Raw genomic sequence first — 24518 nt, 5'->3', positions numbered from 1 at the left:
TCTTTCTGAAAGGCCACACAACATTCTTCCTTTCTCAACTTCCACTACCTGATTCTCTGCTCTACCTTTGTCTTCTTAATCTTCCTGCCTGATACCAGAGTCATCCTACACACCACCGTCCTGTTGTCGAGCTACACTCTCCCCCACCACCACCTTACAACCAGTAACCTCCTTCAGATTACATCGTCTGAACAAAATATAATCCACTTGCATGCTTCTACCTCCTCTCTTGTAGATCTCTCTATGTTCCTGTCTCTTCTGGAAATAAGTGTTCACCACTGCCAATTCTATCATTTTTTCGAAGTCCACCACCATCTGACCTTAAAGTTCGTTTGCTGAATGCCGTACGTAGTAGCAGGATGACCTCGGCACGGAGAATATGCCTACCCTGCGTCTTCTGAACACGGTCATATGACCGCAGCAGGAACTGTTAGCATGGTATTTTTGCAAAACTGGCATGTGCATTGAATCAAAATAGCTTGAGTTTCCCAGTTGAATGATGATCTTTGGAGAAAATACTTGTCAATTTTCCTCTCAAAATGCCAGTAAAAAATGCAGTTTAATGAAGGGAAAAAGGCAAAAGAGCACAATAGCAAGCCACTCTGCCTTTTCTGTCAGACGTCTATTGCATTTCATAGCTTCAAGACTTCACTTGAACTCACTCAGCGCAAACCCTATCGACCTTGAATTTCCAAAAGGGATTAAACTTCCCTGTCACAACTTAGTCACTTTGAAAAATCACACAGAAAAGCCGATGCAGTTTATAAAAAAAAAAAAAAAAAAAAAAAAAAAGTATCCAGAGACTAATGTTTGCATCATATCAAATCTTGTTTTTTGAAAACAAAAAAATTTCAATAAATGGTATCGGACTTTCAACTGTTCCGACACACTGTTGATAAGAGCAGTGATTCCCAAACAGTGTGCCGGGGTAAGATAGTTTGCCATGAGTGCTCTTCAGGTGTGCTGTGGGAAGTTATCCAATTTTATGTAATTGCTCAAAAAGATTATTCCAAAAAACAATTCATCTATTGATGCCAGTGAGGCACAATGACAGACAAAGCAAAAAAAATCCTCTTCTATTAGATGGCAGGAAGTATATACAGAAATTAATCTATCCATTTTTGGTGACATTTACTTTTGTTTGTGTGCTGTGGGATTTTTCAATTGTAAAATATGTGCCTTGGCTCTATAACGGTTGGAAATCACTAGATTAGAGAATATCGGGCATTAGCATGGCTACTGATTCACAGTTGTAGTCAGACGTCCAATCATATGAGTATATTATTGTTTCATTAGAGGAGAGTTGTGACATACAAGAAAAGACTTGGTTGAACTGGTAGTTTCTCTGTGAGAAAGAGGGGACAGTTTTATTTTTTGTGGTCTTGGTACAGTGTAGGAGTGGATTTTTTTTTATATTGGTGTCTGACATTTACAAAAAAAATGTCTTTAGCAAAGTTGTGTGTGAGGAGGGAATGATATCCATGTGCATAATTTGGCTCTGGCACGGTGGTACAACTGTCGCGCATTGGTCTCACAATTCCGAGGACCGCGGTTCAAATCCTGGCCCTGCCTGTGTACGGTTTGCATGTTCTCCTTGTGCCTGCATGGGTGTTCTCTGGGCACTCCGGTTTCCTCCCACATCCTAAAATCATGCATTAATTGGAGACTCTAAATTTCCCCAAGATGTGATTCTGAGTGTGATGATTGTCTGTCTCCATATTCCCTGGGATTGGCTGGCAACCAGTTTAGGGTGGCTAGCTGGGATTGGGCTCCAGTACTCCCGCGACCAACGTGATAAGATGCTCTGAAAATGAATGGCTGGATGATGTGACTCTCTGCCTTTACACAATAAAAAAAAATGTGGCTATTCATCTTACTGGTTGGCCCACCCCTGGTAAGCCATCCTTGTTGTATATTCCATCCATCCATCCATTTTCTTAGCCGCTTATCTTCACGAGGGTTGCGGGAGTGCTGGAGCCTATCCCAGCTGTCAAGGGGTAGAAGTCAGGGTACACCATGCACTGGTTGCCAGCCAATTGATAGGCACATTGAGACAAACAGCTGCACTCACAATCACACCTCGGGGCAATTTAGAGTGTCCTATTAATGTTTTTGGGATGTGGGAGGAAACCGGAGTGCCCGGGGAAAACCCATGCAGCCACGTGAAGAACATGAAAACTCCACACGGGTGGGTCCAAGATTCAACCCGGGACCTCAGAACTGTGAGGCCAATGCTTTCCATCTGCTCCCATGTGATGCCCTTGTTGTATATTCACATAGTTTTAATACAATACCTCTTGCAAGCAGGCAAGAAAGCATAATGTTGCCTAAAAAGCTTGTGCTAAAACGACCAGTTGTAAGAAAATATGCAGGAGCATGTTTAGAGCATGATTTTGTTGAACCATGCTCTAAAGTTTTGTTGGTAATTGACCTGATTGATTATAATAATGAAGATCTGATTGGGGCAGATTTCCAAGGTTTACAGAGCCAACCACATATTTTACTACTGCAAAAAATCTCACGGCATACCAACAACAAGCAAAACTGTCACAAAAAGTAAGTACATTAATTCTGTATGTACTTCCTGCTATCCTATAGAATACCATTTATTTGTTCTGTTTGTCAGTGCCTCAATGGCATAAATCATTGACAGACATTATATATTGTAAGGATATTTTTCGAGCAGTTATGGACACAAATGTATGCAATAAATGAGCAAGTAATTGAAGTAGACCCATTACTCCAGCTCATGATCAGACCAAATTTTTTTTTTTCTTTTTTTGGTACTTGGTGATCAGCCCAAAAAAATCACATCTGTGTCAGACCTAATTGTATCTCACTGGTCTTCACCTCCATGGTAGCGTATAAGCAGCATTTCTTACTATGCTTCTTATAAAAGTGTCACGAAGGGAGGACGAGGAGTGGATAGGCGAAAATGCATGCTAATTGCTAAAGTATCATTATACAGTATGTGGTCACAAAGGATAGAAAAAAAAGTTATTTAGTGAAACAATTCTGGAACCACGTTTTTACAGCGAGTAACCAAATTTGAGCAGCAGAATAATAGCCCAATTACCTTAGCTGGAAATTAATTACACCAGCATGCCTGTGACCATTGTGAGAATAAGTGGTACAGAAAATGGATGATCGACGTCACTTTAGCCTGTGATCAGTTTAAAAGTATGTCGTTATTCTTGTTATATAAGGTAAAATAACCAATATTTGGTGCATGATGGGGAAAATTCAGTTGCATTTTCAGCAGCAATTTGCCCTTTAGTGTGATTTTGAGTGTGACTGGTTATTTGTTTCTATGTGCCCTGTGAGTGGGCGGCACTCAGTTCAGGTGATATTCCGCCTTCTGCCCGAAGATAACTGGATTAGGCTCCAGCACTTCCATGACCCTTGTGAGGATAAGCAGCTCATAAAATGGATTGATGGGTGAAATTTTGGACACGGAGACACTAATTCTGCAACTTTTCTATTTAAATAGCAATCACTATAACTATAATCACTTTTTCCTCAAACAGTTACCCTCTAAATGTAGAAGGTGCCATTGTTCATTCATGAGTCAGCAATTTCATTTTGCTCATTCTACTGATGTATGATTTAATGTGAGCATACAGGCATGTTTAAAAGTTGTTTCCAAATTTACAGGTTATGGGTTCCAAGTCTCTTCCCCACCATCCACAACTCATCCAATGAAAGATGTTACCCATAGAGAAAATGATCAAATTGCTGATATGACAAAAGTTGAAGACTACAATGAAGACATGGAGATAGAGTTGAATGAGGATCAGTCAATCCACTCTGCAGTTATCAATGATCTATTTGAAGGATTTCTGGAGCAGTGTGAGAACCAGGATCATGAGGGGGAAGATGCCTTGAATATCTCTTCCATGTCTCTACTCACACCACTGGCAGAGACTGTGGCTGCTGTCATGAAGAGTCCAGAGGAGATAATGGTATTCACAATGTATTATTTATTAAGAAAATTAGTCGTACTAATTACTGTTAAACATCCGACTTAAATGAGGACTTTGTCCAAAATTCATATCTATAATAAACCCTCCAATGTGAAGTAATATTACATATATTTTGGATATTAATTGAAAAAAATTGAAAATAAAGAAAATTTTTTTTTAAATCCAAGCAAAATCTGGATATGTGCCAGCTTTCACAGCCAGACCCGGAAGAAACGTCTTTGAGGTCACCGGTGCTTAGCAATACAGACCATTCGTTCTCGCTAGGCCACGATGTCGACGTGTTGTGCACCAAACTGCAACAAAATTGAGAAAACACACCCAAATGTGTCCCTCTTTAACCTCTTGTGGGATCAACCTGACAGGATAAAGCTGTGGCTCTCACAGTTGAGACTCGTTCATCAGCCGAGGAAATTTGCAAGTATCTAGCCATTACTGGTTATTAGCCGCCTCGCTATAGCCTCTCGTGCCGGTACAGCTGTAAACCGTTGGCCTCACAGTTATGAGGACCCGGGTTCAACCCCGGACCTCCCTGTGTGGAGTTTGTGTCCGCGTGTCTGCGTGGGTGTACCCAGTCCCCTGCCCGTTGACAGCTGGAATAGACTCCAGCATTCCCATGACAGTCGTGTGAATAAGTGGCTTAGAAAATGGATGGATGTATATATACACGTGTTATCACTTTAGGGAAGTCCCCCAATTGTTTTATTTTTATTTTTTTCTTTTTTCCATTTTATATAAATATATAAATAAACCATTAGATAGTCCTACGCCGGACTCAGAAAATGAGGTTGCATTTTTGATAAACTTTGGACGCAGCCCATAGCATTCATATAGCTCACATAGGATTCACAAAGCATTCAAAGTTAAATACATTAAAAATGTGTACTCACCGATTTTCCACTGAATGTACAAGTGGTCCTTTTATCAAACTGTCATGGATCATAAGTAAATTATGTAACATGTCTTCGTCCAAACAACTTTGTAGCTATCTGAGGAAGTTATGCAGACATGTTGATCGTGATCCAAGTTCATTCCGATACACTATTTTTTTTCTTTGACCTTTTAAAACTCATGACAACACTGGCATTCCGCCACAGTTGGCACTAAGTCACAAGGAGAACACGAAAACCAGTCTTTCGAAACGAGCTTGTCTGGATGATCTTCGAGGTCCATGTTTTGTGATTGTTGTGCTCCTTCGTCGGGGTCATGCCCCCTCTCCAACAAGTTCCGCCTGTTTGTATTCTGGCTTAAACGCATAGGCTCGAGCATTATAAATTGGTATTTTTGTTTTGATTGTTTGTAATTATTTAAAAAAAAAAAATCGTCCACAAAATGCCAGATACTAGGACGTTCTCTGTTTGGTGAAATGTATCCACAAGCAATGGGGGGTCAGAACAAGACGCACTGCAGATGTGGCAAATGCTGAATGACTGTCAGTTTTCCAGCCGGGGTCATTCGAATGACTGAGCAAGAGAGGCATTTTGGTAATACTTTTCCAATGGACCTTTCTGACCGGCGATCTTAAGCTCTGGCCCCCTTAGCTATATTTGCCATGTCCCACAAGCTTCCAAAATGGCGACTGAACAGAACAGATTTGAAGTCGATTCTCTAACGCATATTCCAGATAATATTGGGGTATGTTTTTTTGCCAAATGCCTCAGACTTGTTCGAGTTCTACAGAGAGATCTCAACTAATTCAAGCAAGGATATGTACACGGAATTAATATTCTTATAATATATATTAATATATAATAGAGTTACACCGAAACGTTGGCGATCGATGCAAAAAAAGTTTGACGCCTCACAAATCCATATTTATACATATTTATTTAGTTAGGTTCAATTTTCTATAAGTGCATTTAAAGGATATCTTTCATCAGAATTGCACGTTCCCCGAGTGCATCTGAGGACCATTTTCTTCGTAACATTAACTTTTCCAAGTGCACGCTACTGACAACAAGCATTGATTGTGGGACAACATGGCGAGAGGGGCGTGTCAAGCAAGTGGTTAAGACAATGCGACTATCTGATTGGCTATTATTGTACGAGGTCCATTTAGAGATGTTTCTTGGTGAGATCTGTGGATAATTTTGGCATTAAAAAAATCCACTGAATCCTCATCTAACTTTTAATGTGTGCTCCCATTCCAATTCATTTCGACAAAATCCTCTTAACTCTGTGCTTCCGCTTCCACGGGGCGCACCGCAAAAGCATCTGACATTACGTGGTGTAAAAATCTTAGGGTCAGCGGGAATTTTTAGGGTCTGTCGGCAAAATGTAACCACTTTTTTTTTTTTTTAATGTCTCATCAACCAACAAAATAAATCCCATCTAAACGTTTTAAAGAGTTTATTTTTGTTTGAACCCATTTACACTTTTGCATCATTATAAGAAATGTATCTTGGAGAACTTGTTTTTCGACTGAATTTTTCTGGACGACTTGGCTGCTCTGCTGAGCAGTGATCTGCCGTTTCAAAATAACAGTTACGCTCATCCGATATACTCCATGGTAGTGTTCTTATCGTTGGAAAAAGGAATGCAGAATGCAGGGTTAGTGTAATATTGACAAATAGCTTTTGCTTCCGAAAACAGGTAGATACTCAAAAGTTTGACGTTGTTGAAGTGAGGGTGGGGGTAATTTTGTTTGGCAATGAAATCTACACACTATTGTGTAATTAAGTGTTGTTAAAAAACACCCATAGTGGGTGAAAATATTTAAAACAAAGCGACAGGAGATCCTTCTGAAAACAGCTTAACTTCATGAAGGCAAAAAATACAAGGGTAAAAAGATGACTATAATTCTTTATCTTTGGGCATTTTCTCCAAACATATGTTCTTGATACACCTTGAAACTGCTTAAAATTGTGCAATAATTTGTTGTCTCGCAAACATTCTGCATACACGCGCTATGTGTTGCTATTACTTCACTTGACATTAACAGCCACATGAATGCATTTTCTTCTTTTTAATGCAGACGTCAACTCCAACTAGTTCATTCACTGTGAAAAATAACACTCCAGACAAAGTTTGCCAAATATCTGCATTCCAGAGAGCCACCAGAAGGAGTTCCACATCTGACAACGACGTCCCAGATGAGGACAATAAATTACCATACAGGTATGTACAGTGGAGTACTGTGTTAACAACATTCCTGAATAGACTTTACACCAATCTGGTATATAGCTGCTGATATTTAGCATTTTATGCCGATTGATTTGAATTTCATAATTCACCTATCTGGTCTATGACGTCATTGATTGCCTTGTTGTGTGTCTTTTGACATGGTACTGTAAATATCTGACGGCCAATAAAGTTATTTAAAAAAACTGTCGGCAGAATAGTGTTTATAGGTAAGAAATGTAATTAATTTAGAAAAAAATAATGCGATGGAAGCAAACCTTGACTTTCTTCCAGCTCAATGTAATTTTAAATGACAGCATTATAAATCAAACTTGTTTGTCCAGAAGGGGCACCATGTGACTTTTTATTAGACTTTACACTGATTTGGTCGGCCTGATCTGATCGATCGATAACTGCCATTTTTTTGCTGATTGATTTTAATGTCATAAATGATGTCATTGATCGGCTCCGAGAAAGATATTTACTCCACGTCGCCGTCGTGCACAGCATATCTTAATCCAAAAGCTAGTTTATTTTTATATAGTAGTATTTATTGTCTTTGTGTCTTTTGATGAAGTACTGTAGATATCAAATGGCCAATAATGTTATTAAAAAATAAATGTCAGCTCAATGGGAAAGACAAGACGACACGTAACCCTGAGGAGTATGCTGTGACAACGTGACAGTTGGGTGATCTTCCGAAGAAACAGCATAACTGCACTTTCCACATCGACTCAATTAAACTGCTGTTACAAGAAATGATCCTGATTCTTACAAGCTTATTTCAATCGCGGATGGTCGTTTCGTCGTTTCCGTCTGGATCCACAACTGTGCTATTTATTGTAAAAAGTCATCTTTTATGAACTAATATTGAGACTCCACTTTGTCTGCAGTTAAAAAAGGTAGGAAAAACTGAGCATAATTAGAATCTGAGGTATTTTTCTTCTGATTTCGTAAAGTGCGTTTCTTTTAATAGGGATAAATCTGTTTTAAATTTGGCGATTTAATCCATGATTTTAATTCTCTTTGCCCATTTCATGACAGTGCCCCTTTAACAATAACTTTATCTTGATTGTATTTTTGTTATTTTACCTCATATCTAAGATGTTCTTCTATTTTATTTGTGCGAGTACCTTAAGTAGATGCGCTTATTTCGTTGTATGCCCAGTCACCTAATGACATTAAAGGCTTTTGTTTGATTGATCGATTTGATTGATTTAAACTAGCTTTTTGGATTCAGATAGACTGTGCACGACTGATGAAGATTAAAGGTCTTTCTCGGAGCTGATCAATGACATCATTGATTCCATCGGCGAATCATGACAAAATCGATCAGCAAAAAAATCAGTTATCGGCCGATTCCGATCAAGCCGATCAAATTCACGATAAGTCTAGTGTGTGTGTGTGTGTGTGTGTGTGTGTGTGTACGGAAAGTATTCAGACACCATAAATTTTTTTTTCTCATTTTCTATCCCAGCCATTTGCTATAATCATTTATATATATATATTTTTTTTTCTAAATGTTCACACAGTACATCATATTGACAGGAAAAAAATTGTTTAAATTTTTGGATTTTTATTAAAAAATAATGCATCACAGGTATAAGTATTCATACCCTTTAAGGCTCATTATTTAGTAGAAGCACCCTTTTGAAGTAAAACAGCTGGTCTTTTTGGGAATCCTCTCCCATTCCTCCTTACAGACCATTTCCACTTCTGTCAGGTTGGATGAACGTTTCTCGACAGCCATTTTCATGTCTTTCAAGAGATGCAAAATTGGGTTGAAGTCAGTGCTTTGGTTAGGCTATTCAAAAACATTCATGGAGTTGTTCTGAAGACACTTATTTCAGCTGTTGCTTTAGATCATTGTCTTGTTGTATGGGTAACCATCGGCCCATTCTGAGGTCTTGAGCGCGCTGGAGAAGGTTTTTGCCTATCATATCCGTATATTTGGGTGTGTTTTAGCTTTCCTTCGATTGAACACAATTATTCTGTCCCGGCAGCTGAAAAACACCCCATCAGCCCCCACTATGTGTTCTGTTTGGACCATACTGAACAGGTGATGAGCAATGCCTGGTGTTCTCCACACATACCGCAGAGAAATAGCCAAATAGAGAATATTATTCCTCACCGTTTTGGAATGTTTCAGGTTTTTTAAGTTGTGTTTTCCCCACAAACTCCATTCTGGCTTTGTGTATCTTATACTGAGAAGAGGCTTCCGTCGCCACACTCTGCCATCATTTCCTGACTGGTAGAGGGCTTAAGTGACAGTTGACTTCCAAGAACTTTCTCCCATTTTCTGACTGGATTTCTGGAGCTCTGTCACACTGATTTATGGGTTCTTTTAATTTTTTCATTTTTTTCATTTTTTTTTTTTAACCTCCTCTCTCCACAGCTTTTCTACCCTGATTGCTCAGTTTTTGCCAGATGGCCAGCTCTAGGAAGGGTGCTGGTCGTTTGAAATTTCTTCAATTTAAGGATTATGGAGGCCATTGTGCTCTGAAGAATTTTTGTAATCTTGGCCAGGTCTGTGCTTTTCCACAATTCTGTCTCTGAACCTTTCAGGCAGTTCCTTTGACCTCATGATTTTTATGTGCTCTGACATTAACTGTGTGCCATAAGCTCTTACATATGTATATGGCTTTCCTAATCAACTCCAAACAGTATAATCAAACACAGGTGGACTCCAGTAAATGTATAGCACTATTTCAAGGGTTATCAGTAGAAATGGACTGCACCAGAGTTAAATGTTTCACAGCAACAGGTCTTAATACTTATGACTGTGATGTTTTTCATCTTTAAAAAAAATATGGAAAAAATCCTCTTTTTTTGTTTGTGAGTACACTGAGGAGAAAAAATGAACTGAAATGATTTTGGCAAATGATCGCAAATTACAGTGATAAATTTAACAGGGTATGAGTACTTTCTGTACCCACTATACATTTTTCATATTTAAGAAAATGGGGTTCCTCTAGTGTAAAAACCTGTGATAGAGAAAAACTGAGATCAGTTCTGTATTTTGCACCCAAAAGAGTTAAAAACAGCTTTCAGACCTCTCAACGATTCGATATTCCTTAATGTTATTGGTTTTATTGGTAATTTTTCCAGACTTTCTCATGATTTTTACTCACTTTATTCAATATTTGTACATTCCTATTTATAATTACTTTCTTTATTCCATTTTTTTTTTTTCCATTTCTTTATTCAATAATAAGGGGGTCTGTTTTTCCACATACATACTTGAACCTGAACGGCCACTGAATAGAATAAGGGAGCTTTTATTTTTATGAATTTTATGTAGTAGGTTATACGTCCCAGCGTTTGACATCACAGGATTAGTTCTTAGGCCCGGCCACAAAATACGGCAAATTCAAAAGGTGGAGTTGTAAGCCATATCGCAACAGTTCACGACATTGTTCTGTCTTTTCACATTTTCAGCACTGTCTTTGAAGATTTTCAGTACTTACAGTGTGTTTAGTTAGTTGAAACAGAACATGAAAATGAGTTTGGTTGCACATTAGCCGAGTTACCTGCATCCCAAGTTGACCTACGACTTACCTAACCCAAAACCGTGACCACAACACCGTGATATGAAGGAAGTATCAGATTTTGTTAAAGCTTCCACCCATTTTTTCCTCCCAGTTTCAAACAGAATGGAGGATATCGATCTAGAAAAAGATCTGGATCTTTCATGCCAAAGCAGTTTCACTGTGCCACATTGGAGTTTTTAAGCTTCTGTTGTAGTTTCTTAGTTATAGTAACAGCTTGAGAACCAGTTGAAAAGAACAAAGTGGGGGGTGGGAAACAAAGACAAAAGAAAAAGCACAAACTATAAACTGGATGCGAAAACTAAATCATTACATAAATACAAGAAACATTAAATGAGTGTTTTACATTGCTGTAGTGCTACACCCTGTAAAGGAGGACAAGACAAGATAGAAAAGTACAGGGACAGGACAAGAGTCGTGAACCCGGCTGTAGAACTGAAGTGTTTTGGGATTGACTGAGTCTGTAAAATGAGAATAAGTGATGGGATACACAAGCAATTTGAATATTAATGAGTCATTTGCTAATAAATGTGTGGCACCACACCCAGTGAAAGAGTCCCAGGGCTGTGCCTCTGCAGACACATGCAAGTGAAATGATACCATTTTACAGTACATGCACAAAGACTAAAAGAAGTTTTCTGAAATTGCTGTGGCTACACCGCGGCGGCCGAGGACCACACCCAATCGATCAAAATCAGACACAGGGTTCCACCCGAGAGCAAATCCTGTCAACACTACATGTACCACAACAAGGTAACCATGGTGGTCCTCCAGCCCCACCGAGGTGCCCCAGAAACTGGACCCTATGCCACCTCCCCCAGCCAACACCACCACATGCCCTGCTTACCCCCACCCCCAGGAGAGGCAGAGGACCTCCCTACATGCATGGCCCGCGATTCAGCCATTCCCACCCCAAGGCAGAGAGAATCTCCCTTGTTTGTTGGAAAGGAAGGCGGATAGAGGGAGGTGACAAAAGAACAGTAAAGGGGGAACCCAAGGAGCAGCCACTGGTCATGAGAGGGGACCCCTAATGCCAACCAGTCATCTTGCCCAGGGCTTCCCACCCTCAGGAGCATCACCATGCAACTAAGTGAAAAAAACACCAGTCTATTAGTGCCCCAATTTAAGTGGTGTGGGGCAATAAAATCTGGGGAGGCCAGTGAGCTAGGGTGGAATGCTACCACCCATTACTGCCTGACAGCCAAATGCCCTCCACCCACAACCTACCATTTCCTAGAGATGTGTGTATGTTGTGCATTTAAAATGTGGTGATGAGTGTTTGCGATCCATTTAAAATACAACTGGGCAGGCAGGGTGGAGGAGCAGGGTAATTGGACTGGGAAACAGCACACATATGCTGAAACCTGGTCCAACACCCAGACCCTCCCAACACCATACCAGCAACTCCCTTACGTACATGTTCTCAGATGTGATACTTCTTCCTTTCCTTTCGGGTTGTCCCGTTAGGGGTCGCCACAGCACTTCTTTTTTCCATCTTAGCCTATCTCCTGCATCTTCCTCTTTAAACACCAAGTGCCCTTATGTCTTCCCTCACAACATCCATCAACCTTTTCTTTGGTCTTCCTCTCCATCTTTTGCCTGGCAGTTCCATTCTCAGCACCCTTCAACCAATGTATTCACTCTGTTGCCTTTGGACATGTCCAAACCATTGAAGACTGCTCTGTCGAACCTTGTCTCCAAAACATCCAACTTTGACACTCCCCCGAATGAGCTCATTTCTATCCCTATCCAACCTGCTCACTCCTAGCGAGAACCAACGTCTTCTTTGCTGTCACCTTCAGTTCTGGTTCCTGTTGTCTCTTCAGTGTCACCGTCTCTAATCCGTACATAACGGCCGGCCTCCCCACTGTTTTATAAACTTTGCTATTCATCCTAGCAGAGACTCTTCTGTCACATAACACACCAGACACCTTCTGGCAGCTGTTCCAACCTGTTTGGACCCGTAGCTTCACATCCTTACCGTACTCGGTAAGTGTTTGAAGTCATCCACCCTCGCTATCTCTTCTCCCTGGAGCCTCAGTCTTCCCCCTCCACCCCTTTCCAGTCTAACCTCATCTGTCAGTCTATCCATTACAACAGCAAAAAGAAAAAGGATCAGAGCTGATCTCTGATGCAGTCCCACTTCCGCCTTAAATTCTTGCGTCACACCAAAGGCACATCTCACCATTGTTATGCTCCTACAATACATGTCCGAGACTATTCTAACATATTTCTCTGCCACACCAGACTTACGCATGCAGTACCACAGTTCCTCTTTTGGTTCTCTGTCTTAGGCTTTCTCTAGATCCACGAAGACACAATGTAGCTCCTTCCAACATTCTCTGTACTTTTCCACTAGCATCCTCAAGGCAAATAATGCATCTGTGGTACTCTTTCTAGTGCTGAAACCATACTGTTGCTTGCAGATACTTACTTCTGTCCTTAGTGTACCCTCCACGACTCTTTCCAATAACTTCATTGTGTGGCTCATCAACTTTATTCCGCTATAATTCCCACAGCTCTGCACATTGACTTTGTTCCGAAAAATGGGAACTAGCACACTTTTCCTCCATTCTCACGCATTTTATCGCCTGCTAGTACTCTGAACAAGTTTGGTTAAAAAAAAAAAAAGAAAAAAAAAGTCACCTCTCCAAATTGCTTCCATGCCTCCACATATGTCATCGGCAACAACTGCTTTTTAATTTTTTTTTTGTCCTCTGTAGTGTCTAATTTTTCCCTTTACTTATCTTTGCCACTTCCTGGTCCATCACACTTTTCTCTTCATTTATAAACTTTTTTCTGTATTCTTTACATCTCTTGAGTACACTACTGGCACCAGTCAACGCATTTCAACCTCTATCCTTCATGAAATTCGTAGATGACACTATGGTCTTTGGCCTCATCAAAGACAGTGACGATTCTGCGTAGCGACAGGAAGTCAAAATACTGGAGCACTGATGTGTTCAACACAAGCCACTGTTGAACACTCTAAAGACTGTGGAGACGATTATGGACTTCAAGAGCCATCCTTCACCACAGCTGCTCCTGAAGCTGTCCAACTGTTCGTGTCAACTGTCGAGACCTTAAAATTCTTCGGAATTACAGTCTCAGAGGACCTGAAGTGGGGGACGAACATCAGCTTGATCCTCAAAAAAGCCCAGCAAAGCATGTACTTCTTGTGGCTTCTGAGGAAGCATGGCCTGTCACAGGAGCTCCTATGACAATTCTACACAGCGATCATCCAATCAGTATTGTGTAACTCCATCACAGTCTGGTTTGGAGCCACCAGTAAAAGGACAGACTGCAACAGACAATGAATGAAAACTAGGTCCAGAGCAGGCAGGATCCTTTCAGATGCTCTACATCCTGGCCACCAGCTCTTTTAGCTCCTTCTCTTGTGAAAGCGCTACAGATCAATGAAAGTCAAGAGTAGTAGGCATTCGAACAGTTTTTTTCCCTTCTGGCAATTCAGTCCTAAAATTCTTGATCAGTGAACATACTATTTTTCTGCCTTCTGCCTTGTTAGGACACCCACATCCTGAAGGTGTAATCAGTATTGGTGTGTGTGTGTGTGTGTATATATGTGTGTGTGTGTGTGTGTGTGTGTGTGTGTATATATATATATATATATATATATACACACACACACACACACACGTGTGTGTGTTTGCATGTTCTCCCCGTGCCTGCATGGGTTTTTCCTCCGGGCACTCCGCTTTCCTCCCGCATCCCAAAAAAAACAAGCAACATTAATTGGACACTCTAAATTGCCCGTAGATAGGATTGTGAATGCGGTTGTTTGTCTCAATGTGCCCTGCGATTGGCTTGCAACCAGTTCAGGGTGAGAATAAGCGGCAAAGTAAATGGATGGATTTTTTTTTTTTTACTTTTGTCGATCACACGATTCACTTTATACTGCTCCCTGTGCACAATTGATATTGTTAACAATTATCTATATAAATTTTACATTTTGCATGTCTAATAAGGAATAGTTCCGATCAACAGAAATGTCTCTTGTTCTCTATTCTTGTTGCTATGTTGCTCCTTGTTCTGAATTGTTCCGCAGAAAAATTTCGTGTTTTTACACACTTGACCATTAAAGCTGATTCTGATTCTGCTACACATCCTTCCCTTCACTATCCCTCTATATGGTCAACCTAGAGATCCTTTTTACCTTTCGTTTCCAACCTGGTGTATATATGTCTCTTATTTTGTCTTTGCCACCTCTACGTCACATCTCAATTTATTCCTTTTGACTCTCTTCAGTCCTCTCAGTGTCCTACTTTTACTTCTCTAACCTCTTTCCTTATATGACTTTCTGTATTTTGGGGGTCCACCACCAAGTCTCCTTCTCCCTTTTCCTACCAAAAGACATACCAAGTGTTCTCCTGTCTGTCTCTGATGTCCTTGGTTGTGGTAGTCCAGTGTTCCGGGAGCTCCTACTGTCCACAGAGAGCCTGTATCACCTCTTTCCGAAAGGCCACACAGCATTCTTCCTTTCTCAACTTCCACCACATGGTTCTCTGCTCAACCTTTGTCTTCTTAATCTTCCTACCCATCACCAGTTATCCTACGCACCACTATCCTATGCTGTCGAGGTACACTCCCCTTTACAGTCAGTAATCTCTTTCAGATGACATCGTCTGTACAGAATATAATCCACGTGCATGCTTCTACCTCCGGTCTTTTAGGTCACTCTATGTTCCTGTCTCCTCTGGAAATAAGTGTTCACCACTGTTAATTCCATCCTTTTTGCGAACTCCACCACCATCTGTCCCTCAAAGTTCCTTTCCTGGATGCCATACTTACCCATCACGTCATCATGTTCTCCTGTTTCCTTCACCAACATGTCCATTAAAATCTACACCAATCACAACTCTCTCTCTGTCTGGGATGCTCAGAACTACTTTCTCTTTCAACTCTCGGTCACATCCTACCTGTGGGACATAGCGGCTAATCACATTATACACAATACCCTCAATGTCAAATTTCAGCCTCATCACTCGATCTGATACTCTTTTCACCTCTAAGATGTTCTAAGGCAATTCTTCCTTTAAAATAACCCCTACTCAATTTCTCTTCCCATCTACTCCATGGTAAAATAATTTTATCCCTGCTCCTAAACATCTAGCCTTACTACCTTTCCACCTGATGTCTTGGATGCACAATATCTCAACCTTTCTCCTAATCATCATGTCACCCAACCCCTGAGCTTTTCCTGTCATAGTCTCAACATTTGAAGTCCCTACACTCCATTGTAGGCACTGTGCATTCCTCTTCTTCTGTCAACAAATCCGGTTTCCTGCTCTTCTCCTTGACCCACAGTAGCTGGATTTCCACCGACGCCCTGCAGGTTAGCGGTGCCGGGGGCGAGCGTTGTTAATCTGGGCCACGACCGATCCGGTATTGGATTCTTTAGATGAACGTTCATATTTGTTTGGCACTGTTTTACGCCGGATGCCCTTCCTGACGAAAACCCTCTGCATCGATCTGGGCTTGGGACCGACCTACAGATTGCACTGGCTTGTTCACCCATTGGGCCGCATTGTTCTCAGATGTGATTCGGAAGTAAAATATATAGTTTGTGTGCGTGTGCCTGTGTGTGCGTGTGCGCGTGTGTGTATGAGTGTGTGCGCGCTAAGTGACTGATTAAGCGGCATAGCTCCAGAAGATCGGTCCCATCAGGCCTGACAAACAGCGACGGAAAGGGCTGCCCCAACCTGGCGTGCAACTTTGACCCGGGGACCACCACAGTGGACCACCCAAATCCCCACGGGAAGAGGACATGACAACCACAGTGGGACACAAGGAACGGAGATAAGAGGAGGAAGCACGCCCTAATATAAATACTGTATGTGTGTGTCTTAGTATTGACGCATATAGGTCTACTCGGGTGAAGGAGTCTGAAAAAAACAGCATTGAGGTGATGGTGAAAAAAGAGCAGAGGAGAGCAGAGGAACCACAAGGATCCAGGTTGCTTGGAAAAAAACTGAAGTTAAAGGTTTGGAATAAAATGTTTCATAATTATTCTTTGGAATTTTTTGTGCCACTACTTATTCCATCATTTTTCTCTGTAGATTTTCACAAATGATATGAACCTGCAGCAAACAATCATATACCAGGCCAGCCAGGCTCTCAACTGCTGCACAGATGAGGAACACGGGAAAGGATCCCAGGTAGAGGCTGAGGCTGAGAGACTCTTGCTCGTAGCAAGTGAGTTAGCGTTTTCATTTTCGGAAAAGCATTTGTATATTGTGAATTCAACTCATTTATGCCTGATGAGTGGAACCCCATTTGAATCCGACTTTACACTAACCTTTTTTTCATCATTTTGTGATTCACCAAGTCTTAATTCGCCGATTGATCAGTCTGGTGGCCTGGAAGTGCAACACAATCTCACAAATTGTGAAAAAAGGAAAAACAAAGATGAAACTAAGATTTTATAAAACATGAAACACTAAAACAAAACACAAAGCACTTAAACATTTCAGAACACAAAGATGAATCTTTCACATGTCGGAAAAAACAAAAACAAATTAATCAACTAACATTTCACAGATATTCTTGGAAATCCCATGACGTTTCTCTGCAAGACCCACCCCGCTTCAACATTTGCTCCTGCATTGCAGGAAGGGTAAGATATGCAGAAGGAGAGAAATCCCAAATTGCCATTAGATAGTTGGACACTGATCAGAGCACCTGTTTTGGCATTTGATGCTGTATATCCATTTCTATACTTGACCTACATTTGGCGCACTGTTATAGGGCGCACACTAAAGCGTAATCTCAAAAAAATAAAAGGTAATGGACGCAAAAAACCTTAGCTTTATTCCATTTAATAATGCACTAGTTTTTCATCAATCTTTTCATTGTTATCCACTGGCATTTACTGCACCACGGTAGTCCTTGCGCAGATGGAGCTGGCGCCTTTTCATAAAATGTAAGTACGAAGATGGACCCCCGTGAAAGTACATTGAGTTAAAAAATCTTTGGTAGGCACTGTAGTTGGTTGATTGTTGGACCATTTTCCATTGATACAGGGGCATCATCTGTACACTATGTACGCTGCCAGCGATAAACCAATCAGAGAACATTACGTAATCCTTATATTACTTACACTGGCCGCAATAAACCAATCAGAACCTTACATATGTACAATAGTCTGCAGTGTTCCCCTGTTATACATGGGGGCTACGTTCCTATCACCCCTGTGAATAAAGAAAACCTGCAAATAATGGATGCAGTATTAATATAATGAATGAAAATGATACAGAGCATATTTTCGATGCACTTAATCATCTTAAATTTTCTCCAAAATGGACATCTTACTTTTTTGTGTGCAATTGTTGTGACTTCTCCAATGAAATACACTTGAACACACTAGTTACACTGTTAGCATTTATACCAGAAATTGTTTTAGCATGTATGTAGCCTCCCATATGATGGCAGTCTCGAGGCTGTGAGGGGAAAAAATGCACCTTACATCTGTAAGCAGAAGAAGCTTACATTGGCACACACTGCCTGTGTAGGCAGGTCATAACTTACGATGTCGTACACACTCACGGTGTCAGATCAAAACTAAAATCAACACACCTCAACAAACAGAATAGCATAAGTAGCAAATAAAATGACTCACAAAATATTTGACGAAAAACATGCACTTCAAACATTATTTAAATACTCTTTAAATGTTATTTAGATGCTCCCAGCATAAGGTGCACCACGTTGTAAGGCGCAAAGTCTAAAGTGGGGCCTAGTCTATTTTGAAGAGCATTTAAGACCTCTACGATCGTGGGAAAAAAAAAACAAACAAACCTGGAGATGAAATTCTGTGACGATGCGGCCCATGAACGTGCAAAGTCACACTATTGTTGTCATCACAGCATCGGGCTGAAATGGGCCAATCACAAAGAATGCAGTAATATTTTTTTACCTGTGCATGGCAGGCTGTCTGGGGCAATGTGTAGGTCACGTGATAAAATTGTCGACCGCAGGAGTACAAAGTTGTCTTTAGTTTTTTGTCTTTTTTCTGTTTTTGTAAATAATGTTTTTCATGATTTGTTTTGGACTTCCCGCCTACTGCAAGTTTGTGTTGTGGCAAACTGTTATCAAGTTTAGTCAGGCTAGCTAGGATCACTTACCATCACACTACCAAGTCAATTATCAGCTCCATAGCGACTTTGTTGCCAATTATGTGCAGTGATCCATACTTTAACTGTTTTTATTTTTTTAAACGCTTTTAATCTTGTAATGCACATTGAGTGATCTTGGTTATGAAATGGGCTGTATAGACAAATTTGCTTTGCTACTTTCAATATTTGTTGTTGTGATTGTTGGGTCTGAATACCAACAGGGCACTGCTGGATAATGTGCGAGAGCGGTTAAAAACCTGAGATTTTCATTCCAGTCTGAATTTATCTGATACACGTTTATTTGCTGACATGAGAGGGATTTCCCATTTCAGAGATCGGATTGGGGCACCCCTACTAGTGAATCTTGCAGCAGCCGCGGTATTGCCCGAGCTTCCGCATGACAAAAGGAACATTCACTTACAGTCATGCCACTAAATCTTGGTTGTCAGATTATTATATCCAATAATACCAGGACAACAGCTGTTTGCTTTCGAGAACTTTGGCCACTGGTGAAGTTGGGTTAGTGTCGTAACACATGTTGAAATACGTGTACTCTGTACATTGCAGACATTAGTTTTTCCTTCTAATTTAGGAAAACAAAAATTGGAAAATGACTGTTTTGCATCTTACTGTTTTTTCTTGCTATTTGACTATAAACTTTGTTTATCATTGTTTATAAAATCACACAATTACTCATTTTCATTCTGAAATTATTAAGACCATGGTTTTCATGGCTTCCAAAGTGCAAATCTATTGTGCTGTGTTATGATGATGATGTCATAATGTCTGTTGTGGGTTGTGCAACAATCCTTAGAAATGCAATATGTTTTGTATTATATCCATTCAGAAGTGAGTGCAAATTAGTAGTAGAAGTGTTTTGTCACAGATGACACAAAGGTAAAAGTTTCCCTCACCAAACTCTAAATTGATCCCACAACACATGCTTCATTTTTCCTTCCCTTGAATAATATGCGATTGAGAGTCCTGCGGCAGGCTATGTACCACACAGTGATGCAGCTACGAAAAATACTCACCAATGTCATTCTGTAGAATGAACATGATGGGCTCTTGCTTTTCTCTGGTTATGCAGGAAGTAGAGATGCTGGTGACCTTTCTTAGACACTTATGAGATGTTGCTTGTCCAGAAGAGTTCCTCATTGGTGTGCACTCGCAGGAACTTGGTGCTCTGCACCCTCTCCACCACAACAATTTGATGTTCAGGGGAGAGTGCTGGTCGTGAAATATCCATGGTTTTCTCAATTTTCAGGGAGAGAGTGTCCATCAGAAAACACACTACCAGGCTGCTCACCCCACTCCTTTAGTCTGTCTCGTCTCTGTTGCCGATGAGACCCACCACAGTTATCTGCAAACATGATGATGAAGGTTTGAGGTGTCATAGGTGACCACTGTGAATTGGAGGCTGCTCAAGACATATTCTTGAGGTGCCCGTGTTCAGGGTGCTGGATGTGTTGCTGCCGACCTGTACTGCCTGCGTTCTACCCTTCAGAAAGTCCAGCAGGCAGTTGTACATCGAAGTGTTGAGCTCGGCTGGTCCAGTTTGTGAATTAGTTGGTGGATGATGTTGGAATTTAATGCTAAACTGAGGTCTATGAACAGCACACTGACATGAGTCCTTACAGTCCAGAGGCCTCATGTACAAAAGGATCGTATGCACGTACATTCTGTTTCAATTCAAAGTTTCGATGTATCAAAAGTGAAATGATCGTGGAAATGTGCGGTGCCTCACGCCAAATTCATAGATGACGTACGCACTTTTCTCCAGATGTTGGTACTTTGGCGACAATTTGAGTTGATGCTAGAAAAACCATAAATCTGCACATGAACAATTAATGGCTGGCAACATTTGATTTCAACAATATAATTGTGGTAAGGACTGAGAATTTATTTAACCATTGTATTTAATTAATATGTTGTCATTTTAATCACAAGCTACTGATGTCTGGGTATCCTTCCTGAAACTACTTCCCCTGCAACCCGACCCGGATAAGCGGTAGAAAATGGATCGATGATAATTGATATACATATTAACTAAATTCAAAGGACTCTTTATCAGTTTACACGGGTACAATAGCAACTCGTTGTTGAAACGTAATTGTGTCAGATATGCTGGGGATACCAAAAGAGTTTCCAAGAATGGTGGATGTATCCTCCGAGCATGTAATGCATGGCTGCGACTGCACAGATTAAAAAGTCTTTTGAATTTACTCAATTTGAACATTAACATCAGTTGCACATGATTAAAATGTTAAAATTTGATTAACTCCTCTTCTTAAAAAAGGTAATAACACTTTTTAATCATTTATCAATGATGAGCATCTTCAAATTAAGTCAATTCAAAGGACTTTTTTCTCCATTATGTGTCTTCTGTGTATTAAAATTATAAATTGAACGATCAAATGGGAGTCAATGTGTTTGATGTCCTCTTTGATATGATCAAGTCCTATTACCAAATACTATACAGCATTTACACATGAACGTCCATCTCATATGGCTGAGTGTAGGTTACTGTATAAACCAGGGTTTGTACGGGTCAGGGAATTTCTGGCTTATCATGGGAATAAACATGACCTTTTCCAGGTCTTTGAAAGTCTGGTAAATAAAAAAAAATATATATTTGGCTTGGGTCAGGGAATGTCATGGGATTTTAAGACTGTGACTTGGCGGGTGCGATCACACTCGCAAATCTGTACAGTCGAGCACGAAAAGTCACGCGTGTAAAATTTAGGAGTAGAAAAACATTCTCAGCGCACATGAAAACCAATCCAGCGCAGTGAACAACAGTCCCCCCCCCCTCTCAACACGAAAGCACACGGTCTCCTGAATTGTTTACCTGTGCCCCCCCCCCCCCAAGGCTCTTACAGGGGTACACTCAAAATTACAAAATCCGTTAAACATGCTGCTTGCTTGTGTTTACTCTCGATAATCTTTCTGTCAGCTTGTCCCGTTAGGGGTTGCCACAGCGTGTCACCTTTTTCCATCTAAGCCTATCTTGTGCATCCTCCTCTCTAACACCCAATTTCCTCGTAAATTTCACACTCATCATGATGCACTTACTACATTAAGCTTTGGAACTCATTATTTAAGTGGCAACACACGATCATATAGCTGAAATATTGCTGTCCGCCACAACCAGTCAACCCAATATTAGTCATGGAATTTTGTGTTGAGTAGCTGAAAAGTCATAGAAAATTCATGGAATTTTGATTCTCTGGAAGTGTACGAACGTTGAACACATTTGTTGTGTGTTATGAAAATGCATGGTGTTTTTCCTGTGAGACCCACAGGTTATCCCACCTCCTCTGTGAGAGCAGTGTCATCCATGATCGCAGCAACTCTCTCCTTTCACAGTGTGAGACCCTTTGCATCAGTTCTTCCTTCTGTTTTGGCCACACTTTGGCGGTGGGCAGCTGTCCTCCATTTCATATCTACCTTAAAGATCTCATCGAGAGGACCTGTATTGTCTATCATACGAAATGTAGCTAAAATTTCATTTAAAAAACATTTAAAGCATTCTCAACACAACAGAAATTAAATAAATTAGCGTCAAAGTCAGTCTCAAAATTTTGTTAAAAATCTCACTTAGAGTCGGCGAGTTCCGTAACCCCCCAGAGTATGACGTCACATCCAGACAAAATCTAGCCAGAGAGTGAAAAAGCAAGGAAAGATGGTGAAGAAGTGCGTTGCATACGGCTGTTCTACGTCAAACGATGACTGAGTCATCTTACATGAATGGCCGAAAGATGATCAGGCAGGTTTTGGACCAGGTTTTTGAAGACAAAGTGGGCGCATTGGACTTACAAATCAAAGTCGACAGTAATATGTTCCAAGCATTTCACAGAGGGCTGCTTTGAAAACCTGGTACAGCGTTCACTTGGCTTCTATAGTAAGTAAGTATATGTGTGTTCAATTGTTTAGTATTGACAAGTATCTCGTTTTAAATGTAAGTACAATACAGATATATATGTCAGCTGAGATACATTTCCATGTGATGTTTAGGAGGTGATGAAATTTGGACGCTGTATAAAGTTAGTGTACTGTTGACACTGAGATCTTTCTGAAGTTCGACTACGGTAGTGTGTGCTCTCAAGTGTTAGGTGCATTATTTAAAATATGGGCTAAATGCATATAAATAATGTGAAGAATGGGCTATAAACGTGATTTTTTTAAACACAGAACGATACCGAAGGTTTTGATTTTGGTTTTAAACCGAGTCAGTCTCAAGTACAACAACAACAAACGACTCACTGTTGTGTGGAAGCAGCATCAGGCGTTTAAACATGTTTGAATTAGATTATTTCTTGAGGCACCTACCAGTCTGTGTTTTGGGTGGAAAGTTGCACGTCAACTTCGTCAGCTCTCACCGAATCCTGTCCTTGTGTTGTATTCGTCAACTCAGGTTCGAACATATATGGTTTAATTACATGGGATGTTTTTCGAACATGGGAAGAATTAGAAAATTCCTCCTTAAGTTTCTATGTCTTCCACAGAGCTTTACATAAAAAACTTCTTATGGCTATCTTCTCTAGATTCCACTCGCAGTGTGTATGATTGTCTTTATAGGAAGCCATTTTCTTTACTGGGGTTGTCTAGAAAGGACTTCACACAGCAGCAGCTTCTACAGAGTCTCTGTTTGAAACAGCCATCGGAGGCATTTGGATTACAAAAGAAATGTGCTCTTTGGCGCAAATTTATTTCTTATCTGTTGTGTTGAGAATTTTTGAAATATTTTTATGAAAAATTAGCTACGTTTGTGTGATACATGAATAAAATATAGGTCCTCTGGATTAGATCTTTAATATGTGACCACTTTTTTTAGTTCAGTGTGTGCACTATTCTGACCCCACAGCAGTGACAGCCGCACACTTGATCCAGTTACTCCCTATTGCGTTGTTAATGCAGGAGGACAGTGACAGGACAGTGATTTTCTTGCACACCTCCATTGAGCAATATCTCATTGAAGATTAAAAAAAATTCTTCATTACCTCCACATTTAATTTTTTTCCTGGTCAATGTGCGATTGGTATCTCAGGTGTTAAGTTAATTTAAATATGATTTGCATATTTAAATGTGGGCATAGACAAGGAGGAGTCAGCTACTCCATGTGCTAAATTCTATGTTGATTGTGATGTATTAAGGAAATGTGCTTGGATTCATGCGTACGTACAGATTCATAATTCTGGATATTTTTTCTACGTACATTTTTTTGGATTGGTGCGTACGTCATGTTTCGGTAGGAAAGTCCCTTAGTGTTTATACAGGACAGCGTGCGGGGCGGTGGAGATGGCATCATTGATTGAAGTGGAAACAGTACAGAAATGAAAGCAGGCCTCTTTTTTCTTCCTGCAGATTTTTGGGTAATTTCGGTGTTTTAAAGCTTGACAGATCTGTATACCAGGCCTGTTGTATAACAGTGACTCATACCATCTAGAATCCAATTCCTGACTTTGCCTAAACAACAAATGGTGACTTAGTGTATTGAAGCACTGTGAAGGCTTCTACATGCTTTTGAATCAAATGAAATTTAAATATTGGAATATGGAAAAATGCCAGTCCTCTCAAAAAAATCACATGCATCCATGCTTTCATTGCATGCTCGGAAAAAAAACAAAAGCCAAACTCTGCTCCTTTTGTCTGTAATTCTCTTAATATCTAATGAAACATCTTTACAGCGTACCACAGTGTTAAGAGCCAGGCAAACATTGGCATAATATTTTTTC

The 24518-nt window shown here is 40.4% G+C and overlaps 1 protein-coding gene across 6 annotated transcripts in view; it reads left to right on the top strand.

Moving 5' to 3' along the window:
• Nucleotides 1–24518, top strand: part of anln (anillin, actin binding protein) — a 103017-nt gene that overhangs the window by 32852 nt on the left and 45647 nt on the right. For 5 of the 6 annotated variants that reach the window (XM_061843268.1, XM_061843536.1, XM_061843360.1 and 2 more), the window contains 4 exons: nucleotides 3655–3962; nucleotides 6955–7097; nucleotides 16517–16649; nucleotides 16726–16861. In XM_061843268.1, coding sequence (XP_061699252.1) covers nucleotides 3655–3962; nucleotides 6955–7097; nucleotides 16517–16649; nucleotides 16726–16861 — 720 coding nt within the window. The remainder of the gene's footprint in view (nucleotides 1–3654; nucleotides 3963–6954; nucleotides 7098–16516; nucleotides 16650–16725; nucleotides 16862–24518) is intronic. The other variant, XM_061843447.1, reaches the window with a different exon arrangement.

The sequence above is a fragment of the Syngnathoides biaculeatus genome, chromosome 1 (genome assembly GCF_019802595.1).
Source record: "Syngnathoides biaculeatus isolate LvHL_M chromosome 1, ASM1980259v1, whole genome shotgun sequence".
NCBI lineage: Eukaryota > Metazoa > Chordata > Actinopteri > Syngnathiformes > Syngnathidae > Syngnathoides > Syngnathoides biaculeatus.
This window is presented reverse-complemented; position numbering and strand designations above follow the sequence as displayed.